Consider the following 10,052-nt stretch of genomic DNA (forward strand, 5'->3'; position numbering starts at 1 on the left):
CTAAGTTCTTAAGGAACAGTTTTTAGGTGTCTCCTGAATTCCCCATAAGTATTAGCAAGCATAAGTAATTGCTCCAGATCGTTAACCCATAATGCTGCCTGATATGAGAAAAGATGTTGACGATGTCTTTTAAATTCACATCCTCTAACCGGTGGGGAAACAAAATTCAAGTGTGAGCTTCTCTTATGTCTATTGGTTGAGAAAGAGAAAACGTCAGTAATATATTTAGGGGCTAAACCGAACAGTACCTTAAAGCAAAAACATCCAAGCTTAAATTTCACATGTGCCTCCATCGGTAGGAAGGAGTTACATGATCGAACTTCTTCAACCGAAAAATCAGCCTGACTGCCGCATTTTGCACCTGTTGTAATCGTGGCATATTTTTCTGGGAAATTGCGAGATAGGCGATATTACAGTAATCAAGTTGGCTCATTGTAGGGGGATTGTACCAAAATTCTAAATGATGAAGCATCAAAATATGCTCTAATGGACCAAAGCTTCCAGAGAGTAAAAAAACCTTTTCTAACCAAAGAGTCCATCTGGTCTTTCATGGTTAGGTCCTGGTCCAATATTATACCCAAAACCTTCATAGTAGATTGAATAGGGTAACTATGTTTATTGATGCACAGTGATGTTTTAGTATCAAGTGGGTGTGACGAAGCTACAAAGAATTTTGTTTTTTCTGAATTAAGCTTCAGTCTAAATTCAGTCATCCATTGTTCCATCAAATTTAGTACTTCTGTTGCCATAGGAGTAACTTCAGAGAGAGAGGTAGCGAATGGGATAATGATCGTAAAGTCATCTGCGTAACTAAATAATTTTATCCCCAGTTGGGTCAATAGCGCACCTAATGATGACATGTAAACATTGAAAAGCAATAGAGATAATGGTGACCCCTGCGGAATGCCAGATGGATTACTCCAGGTATCAGAGAGATTGTAATTAAAACATTCCTGGTAGGTGAGGGACATAAGGAAACCTCGGAACCAGTCTTAACACCTCTCCCCTGATACCAATTACATCTAAGCATAATAGCAATTTCCCATGGTCCACTAAGTCAAAGGCAGCACTCATATCAAATTGCATAATCAGGGCATTAAGGCCCTTACTAAACAAGGAACATAAATTATCCAAGATGGCCGCAATTACTGTCTCAGTGCTAAACAGAGGTCTGAAACCAGATTGAGTTTCATGTAAGAGAGAGAACTGATCAAGATATTCCATCAGTTGGGCATGTACCAATCCTTCCATGATTTTTACAAAAAATGGAATGGATGCTACTGGTCTATAGTTGGTTACTAATGCTAATGATTCTTTATGATTTTTTGGGACTGGGGTTATTATAATGTGACCATTATTAGTGAGGAATTTTCCATTTTTAAAATTATCGGTCAAATAATGTTAGTTTAAAGTCTAATGGAGCTGCTTTCCATAATTTCTGGGAGACAGGAGTCCAAAACGTAGTATGATTTAGTAATTATTCCATTCTAAATCTTGAAAGGAATTCCAAATCATATCCGCTGGTGTTTCATTTCTTTGTGTGTTAACTATTTGATGTTCATATATGTCATCTGTCGAACAGTTATTTCTTAAGTTTTTAATTTATGAATCAAAATGCTGTGCTAGATCATTTGCTGAAGGTAGCTTAATATTATGCATGAATTGAGTGTAGCGTGTGGTGTCAAATAAATTTGTAACCAAGTTGAACAGTTCTTTTGTATTGATTCCTTTCAAGTTAGTATTGGATAAGTCAATTTTGGATGAGTAAAATGCTTTACGGTTTTCTTTTATCAATTGTTTGTAGATTTTTATGTTGGATCTCCAGTTCCGGTCTGACAATTTTCCCGTTTTTTTCCAGATCCTTTCCAATCGTCTTACTAATTGTAATTCCTTGAGCAATGGGGTTACGTGATTGAATTTACTCTTACCAAAAATGAGCTTGGCAGCAGTGCTCTGTATCAACTGAAGTCTCTGCAGACTGACCTTTGAGAGACTCCGGTACATTGAGTTGCAATAATTCAACCTTGACAAGATAATTGACTGAACCAATACAGAGAAGTGTTGCTGATGAAAGAGCGCTCTCACTCTTCTCAGGATACGGAGGCTAAAGAAACACTTTTTAACAAGAAAATTTAGCTGATCCTTAAATGTAAAAGATGAATCAATAACAATACCCAATATTAGCAAGGAAAATTCAATTTTCAGAGATTCTCCTGAGTCTAAGGTCACAGCTGAGGGAAGAGAATCTAACTTTGGACCGATCCATAAGAGTTTGGTCTTAGCAGCATTCAATTTCATCTGGACCATCATCACCCAGGATCGAAGCTTAGCAATGCAATGGATAATATTGGGTGTTAGATTATCAAGATCTGGGTCAACTTCAAGTAATATGAGGATGTCATCAACGTATGTTAATAGAGTTTCCCGAATATTCAAGTCATAGTATTTCAACGTACTCATGTAGATGTTAAATAAGATTGGAGACAATGGGGAGCCCTGAGGAACACCACAAAAGGCTCTTCAAGATTTTGAATTAGATCCTTCCAAATTAACTGAGTAAGAACAGGAGGATAGAAATTTATCAAACCAGTCCAAGACAGTCTGATCAAGGCCAATGTCTGAGAGCAGGTAATGCAGAATATTATGATTGACTATGTCAAAAGCTGCAGTTTCTTACAAGATTGTAACTGCTGGATCTTAGAAAGGAGAGAGACCAAAAGGGTTTCTGTGCTGAAATTCGGGCAGAACCCATGATGGAAAGGTAAAAGGATGGAAAACTTCGGGTAATTTGAGAGTTGACTGGCAATAATTGATTCCATAAGTTTAGTTAGAAGAGGTATAGAGTGGTACCTTGGAATCCAATCTTAATCCATTCCAGAACCCCGTTCGAGTTCCATAAAGTTTGAGTTCCAAGACAATTTTTCTCATTGAAAATAATAGAAACTGGATTAATCCGTTCCTTGGTCCCACAAACTCAGACAGCAGGACCAGCATAGGCAGCAAGATTAGGACCCCCTTCGGCATAGGCACCAACATCAGGACCCCTACCGGCAAAGACAGCAAGATCAGGACCCCCACCAGCAAAGACAGCAAGATCGGCAATGGCAACTGCAAGCGGTACTCAGCCCAAAGTTTCCCTCCCAGGCGGAAACAGGAAGCTGTGTCAGAGGGGAAGCTTTGGGCTGAGCACTGTTTGCAGTTTGGATTCCAAAGCAGCGTTCGGATTCCGGGACAAAAATTGAGAAAAAAAACCAGTTCGGATTCCAAGTCATTTGAGTTCTGGGGTGTTCAGATTCTGAGGTACCACTGAATTTGCAATCAGTCTATAGTGGGAAGTGACAGTTGGGTCAACATCTGTTTCTTTCAAGAGAGGGGTAAGGCTAATTATACCCATGTCATGTGATAAACAGTCTGTTTCTTAAATCATAATTTAGTAATGTAGTCAGCCAATTGATTGCATGAGGTGGTTCAAGGTTGTTGCCATGAGGCTGCAAACACTAAGTGAGCAGTTGTGACCATAGTCACTGTCACTTTATTAAACAGGTTTCATATTTAATAACGCACATCCCATATGTTTTACAATGATCACCCCACAGATGTCTGACAGCAGAGCAAAGACCATATCCCAATAAGGGCTCCCCTAGGACAGGTCCACCAAATATGTTCAAAGGACCCTTGGCCCCCAGCACCTATCTGAGATGCTGGAGTTAATCTTATATAGCTTGAGTGGGACCGTGTAATACCACCGATACAGTAGTTTGTAGCCATTTTCAACCATATTACTTGCTATTGAGTCTTTAAGTAAAGAGCGCAAGGTAATCTTCCACTGTGCCGGTGTAAAAGATTGCTGTAACATACTTTTCCAGTGAGCCAAATACTGCATCGGTAGGTGATCCTGAGATATCAATATACGATACAAATGAGATATACAACCCCTCCCACTAGAGTCCACCTACAGTTTGTCCCAATCAGGATTGACTCGAAGGAGGTCCGGCAAAGCTTTTCTCTTAATAAAATCAATTACTTGATTATACTGAAAAGCTCTGTAGCTGTAAGGCCATATAGTCTTCTTGCAGATGGGATGCTGGGACCAATGGACCCTCAATCAAAAATTATCCCAAAGTAACCAACCCTCATGGCTCCCATAATCTGTATCTAGAATCCATTTGTCCTGGGACAAACCCCTCTGCCACTACCACTGGAGTTTGGGCAAAATAAAGCCGGCCATGAAATAAATGGTCCCAAAAAAGAGGACCAGAGGCGTAAAAGAACTCCAAGCAAAGGAGTAACATGGGGAGTTAGTTCCCGAATCCGACTCAGGGCAAGCCACAGAAGATGTCGCAAAGGTACATCACCCATAAGCCATGCCTCCATTTGAACCCAAGTTTCATGCATTTCCTGCTGCCATGCAATTTTATATCTTAGCTGTGCAGCTAAATAATAATAGTAAAATTGGGAAACCCCCATCCCACCCCGATCCCTCAGTTGAAATAACATTGCTCTTTGAACCCACGGTGGTTTATGCTGCCAAATAAAAGAGAAAATTCTGCGATGAAAAGCGGCAAAAGGGGGGGGGTCACGTGATGTGCACACTCTAGTAAGATGCCCCGAGATGAGGCTCCAGGAGCTACCCTGACTAAACTGCTTTTTTCCCCTGCCCTAGCCTACCTATCAGAGCTATCAGCTTATAAATTCTCATCTGAAAGGTAGGGGGACCACTCCACTACAGCGATTTTCTTCTCTGGGGAAGGTTATGCCACATAGAGGATCGTGAGGTTCTTGCTCCAACTCGGGGCATCCCCGTACCAAAATGACGTCGGAAAATGTGCTTGGAACTAGCAACAGGCCTGTTTCTCCCACGGTGACCCTCAGTGACGCAGCAGTACAGGAACTCAAAAAACATCTGACAGCTATCACGGATGATAAGCTGGCCGGCTTGCAGATGACTATTCAGGAGGTAAAAGACAGTGTGAGGGCCTTTAATAATTATGGGCTGCAGTTGGAGAATAGACTGGTGCAGCAGGAGGCCGCATCTGATTCTTTGGTCACCCGCATGCAAGCCTTGGAGCACACTGCATTGCAACTGGCAGATAAGGTGGAAGATCAGGAGAATAGGGTGAGGCGTAACAATCTTAGGATGGTGGGCCTGCCTGAATCTATTCCAGAGGGGACCTTGTGCACCTGGCTTGAGGACTGGCTGCCAAAGGCACTTAACATAGGAGCGGGACCATCTGCCTATCATCTAGAATGCGCGCACTGGGTCAGCCCACGCACCAGGATAAAAGACCTCGGCCGGTGATTATGTGGTTCCTCAACTGTGTGGACAAGGAGCTGCTATTATGCCAGTATTGGGAGACCAGACAACTCTGATATGAAAATTACACCATTTTGCTGTTCCAGGACTTTTCCTCGGCTGTGGCGGAGTGCAGGAGAGCGATGGCTCTTCACTGCTCTGTGCTGTATAAGCGGGGGCATAAGGCAATACTTGCAATATCCAGCACGAGTGCACCTCCAGTTCTAGGGGATAAACCTCTTCTTTGATAAACCACAGGAGTTGGAAGTCCCCTGACACAGCACCTAGACCCTGAGTGTGCTTGACTTTGTATGCTTGCGCAGTATACCATGATTGGACCCTTTGCTGAGTTATCGAGTTTGCACTTTTGGGTCTCTGGCTATCTGCACCGGATATCTGTTGCTTTGGATGGGTGCAGCACTACTTGGTTTGTTATGGGTATTTGCTTCGGGCTCTCCCTGACTGGCTGATAGACTTTGCCTCTGGGCAGGACTGACATCAGTGGCAGGCTTATGGTTTCCAGGCCTGTTGTTTTTTGTGGTCTATGACTTAATCCGCACCTTTACATTTGTATTCCTTGTAGCCTGTTTTCATTTCTTTTTTTCTTAGGAGTGGCTCCGGGAGGTCTGTATCTGGGAGAAGGGAGGAGGTGGTGGGGGGAGTAATTGTGGGAGAGGGATGATTTTCTGGCTTCGTGTGCATGTGAGTGTATGTGTGTATGTATGGGGGGTTTTGGGGTGGGGGATGGGGGAAGGGGAACTTGGTCATCGTGCTGCCAACAGGTACCTATGGGAAGATATGTGTGACGTGGGTCTCTCTGGAAACAGTGGGATGGGGGTTTAGCTGGGAGACCCCTTTCTTATCTTCTGCCTGGTTTGTTACTGACAATATTCTAGTTCACATATGGGATGGAGAAATTAGGTTCTTATCTGCTAATTTACTTTCTTTTAGCCTCTCCACTCCAGCTATGTGGGAGGCCGAGATGTCTTAAAGATGAGACTCTGCCCAGACCATGAGCAGAGCTGCTGCCTGTGCCACCTGAGTGCTCTTGGTGCCCCCCTGACGATTGACATAGGCCACCGCCATGGCATTGTCCGACAGAACCCGGACTGACTTGCCCGTCAAGAAGGAGTGGAAGGCTAACAGCGCCAGACAGACAGCTCTGGTCTCCAGAACATTGATCGACCAGGACGCCTCCTCCATGGACCAGGTGCCCTGAGCTGAGTGACCTAGACACTGAGCTCCCTAACCGAGGAGACTGGCATCCGTGAGAAGCACCGTCCACTGTGGCTGATCCAGACTCGTCCTTGAACAAGATGGGAGGTCTGGAACCACCAATGAAGACTGCAGCGTGCCAAGACCCTCAGAAGAACAGGAAGATCCATACTGTGCCTCTGGGGTGACCACCTCCGAAGCAGCGCATACTGGAGAGGACATATGTGGGCCCGCAACCACCTTACTACATTGAGGGAAGCCACCATCGACCCCAAGACTTGGAGGAAATCCTGCACCCGAGGACACCGGGACACCATAAGCAGGCGAATCTGAGATTGCCATTCATTTACCCGGACCTCTGCAAGGAAGACCTTCCCCAAGGAGGTGTCGAACAGAACCCCGAGGTACTCCAGGCGCTGGGATGGGGGCCAACCCACTCTTGGAAAAGGTTGACCACCCATCCCAGCGACTACAGAAACTCCACCACCCGAGCCGTGACCCGGGTGCTCTCCTGAGACGACTTCGCCCGAATCAACCGGTTGTCCTCTGCAAGTCCGCCCGCAACAACCACTATAACCTTGGTGAACATCCGCGGAGCCGTGGCCAGACCAAAAGGAAGTGCACAGAACTGATATTGCTGACCCAAAATCACAAAGCGAAGGAAGCGCTGATGGGAAGCCCGAATGGGGGACAGGCAAGTGTGGTCAGGTTTGAAATGTTAGAGGAAAATCAGAGAGAGGAAAATACTTTTTTGTTTTATTACAGCACAGCACGGGGTTTGAGAGGTTGTAGCCATATGTAATGTTAAACTGTAACCCGTTCTGATCACTTAGGGGAGGACGAGTTATATAAATAGTGCATTTAGCAATATCATTAAATTCTTATGTAATCCGCATTGAACCGTAAGGTAATGGCGGAATAGAAATCACTAATGTAATGTAAATAAATAAAATTACTACAAATATCTTTTTTATATTGAGGGGGGGGGTGTTAAAAAAGGATCAGCTCCGGGTGTCACATACCCTAGGTATGCCACTGACTGGGGCCAGATCACCCCAAGGAAAAGTCCCCCAACAGGTTAAAGTCTAATACCAACAATCCCTGCAAAAGAGACCAACAAGGAAAGAGAAGGGAAGGCTGGAAGAGCTGCTCAACCTGTGCACAAGAGGAGAAAGAAGAATTTCTGACCTGATCAGAACCCAGGGCAGACATTTCCTCTGAATTCTGCAGCCACTGGGATGGAATCAGATTGCAAAATTCCCTCTTCCCGGAATGATGCGTAAAACAGGACGAGGCCGAATCTCAGATATAATCTCTCCTCTACAGAAAGGGGGACCGGGTTTCGCAGGGATTTCCAGCTGCAGGACCACAGATTTCTCTGCTTCCGCTTCCTCTTCCTCTGGTTTATTTTCGCAGCCCTGCGGACACCAAAGAGAAAGCAACAGAGCATGCTCAGAGCTCTTCACCCTGCCCCCCCTCCTCTGAGGTCATCTTAGAATATCCCGCCTACTTAAGAAAGAAATGAGAAGATTGCAAATTATACAAAACGGCAATAAAAATTATCGCCAATTCAAAAAAAAAAAAAAAAAAATATGACCACGTGACACCACTTCTGCAAAAAGCACATTGGCTACCAGTCCCGTACAGAATTACTTACAAAATTACGTTATTAACTTTTAAAATCCGACAATCTAATGCACCAATATTTTTAGACCGCTTCCTGATACCGTACACCCCCATCTAGGATACTCAGATCAACAAAACAGTGTCTTCTGACCATTCCCTCCTTAAAAGTAATAGGCACTAGGAGATCTACTATTTTTTCGGTTATAGATCCTCATCTCTGGAATAATCTACCAAATTATTTGCATGGTGAAACCTCAGAAAAATGCAAAGGTTTTTAAAACAGTTTCCTGTACAAGGACACATTTGAGACATAGACAAGATAACTAGTTTACAGTTAAAATCTTTATATTTTATATCCTAATACCCAGTTTTATTTAGTCCTCATTTATAGGACTCAAAAATGTGTTCTTCTTTTTTCTCTCCCTCTTTATTCTCACTCCCCCCCCCCCCCCCGATGTGTTACCCATAAATGTTTCTCCATTTTCTTTAACGATTGTAGTTCATCCCCCTCTCCTTCTGTATCGGTACTAAATTTGTACATATACGTATATATTAATATTTTGTAGCAAAACGTCTCATGGTTTCCCCCCAATTTTTTAAACTTGTAATATGCTTTGAAATATTTTACATTGTGTGCACAACAAATTTTAATAAAACTTGAAAACTTTAAACTTGGTTCTTTAGTGACAAGGGACTCAATGCTGAAAATGCCTGCAACACTGCTTGAGAAGAGGACGGCTTCTTAGCAGGTTTACCTGATGCAGGAACAATGTCCGACATCGATGGACAGTGTCAACACCAGTACTGTCAGTATTGATGTTTCACTGGAGGCCATGGTCATGGTCCAGCTTCTCTTTCTGGATGCGTCAAGCTTTAAGAGAGCGTTTTTGTAAAGTAGAACAGCGGATACAAGTGTCTATTCAAACTCTGGCCCCAGACACTGAACACACCAATTGTGCAGGTCAGTGATGCCATGGGCAGCGAGTGCCCTTTTAAAACCTGGTAGAAGGCCTTGACACGAGAGGAAAAAATCTTGGCAGCAAAGTTAAAAAATGCAGCCCAAGACAAAAAAAAAAAACAGTCAGAAAAAGACCATAGATTTTTTTTTTTTTGTATAGTCTACAGCAGGGGTGTCCAATGTCGGTCCTCGAGGGCCGCAATCCAGTCGGGTTTTCAGGATTTCCCCAATGAATATGCATGAGATCTATTAGCATACAATGAAAGCAGTGCATGCAAATAGATCTCATGAATATTCATTGGGGAAATCTTGAAAACCCGACTGGACTGCGGCCCTCGAGGACCGACATTGGACACCCCTGGTCTACAGCTTGACTACATTTTCAGATATTTGTCTTTATAAATATGTAATTGATGTACAGTATATTGCTTGTTTATGTACTTTCACTGTTTTAATGTTAACTCTGAAAATACAATAATATCTATTAAAAAAAATTAAAGAAAAAGACCAGAGAGAGAAGGTCTGAAGGCCCAACTGAGGGAAAAAAATACAAAGTTATAGAAATAGGTTTTTTTTTTAGAAATTTGATAGAAAACTAGAGTTAAACTACAAAAACAGAAAATAAAAATGAGCCGAAAGACAAAAAGTACAATTGACTGGGAAGGCAACTCAATTGGTCAGTCCCAAAAACAACTTCTTCACTCCACAGAAAACAAAGAACTGAGGAACTGCAAGCTGATGTTGGACAGGAAGGTACTCGAGCGTGCGTGATGTTCGCAGTCTCAAATCTTCGCAAAATCTTAAAGTGACAGTACACTGTAGCACTGTTCGTGGTTGATGTCACCTCAACATGTGAGAATATGCTGTTTGCTTGTCCTAGGACAGGGGGGTAGGCCATTCCGGTCCGCGAGAGCCGGAGCCAGGTCAGGTTTTCAGGATCTCCACCATGAATATGTATGA

General features: G+C 43.3%; 1 protein-coding gene across 2 annotated transcripts in view; it reads right to left on the minus strand.

Annotated features, from left to right (window-relative positions):
* LOC117367624 (zinc finger protein 493-like) overlaps positions 1 to 7,926 on the minus strand; it is a 99,235-nt gene extending 91,309 nt beyond the window's left edge. For both annotated transcript variants that reach the window (XM_033960368.1, XM_033960366.1), the window contains exon 1: positions 7,697 to 7,926. In XM_033960368.1, the coding sequence (XP_033816259.1) occupies positions 7,697 to 7,720 (24 nt within the window). In that variant the 5' untranslated portion in view covers positions 7,721 to 7,926. The remainder of the gene's footprint in view (positions 1 to 7,696) is intronic.
* Positions 7,927 to 10,052: the final 2,126 nt, after the last annotated feature.

This window comes from Geotrypetes seraphini, chromosome 10, assembly GCF_902459505.1.
Source record: "Geotrypetes seraphini chromosome 10, aGeoSer1.1, whole genome shotgun sequence".
NCBI lineage: Eukaryota > Metazoa > Chordata > Amphibia > Gymnophiona > Dermophiidae > Geotrypetes > Geotrypetes seraphini.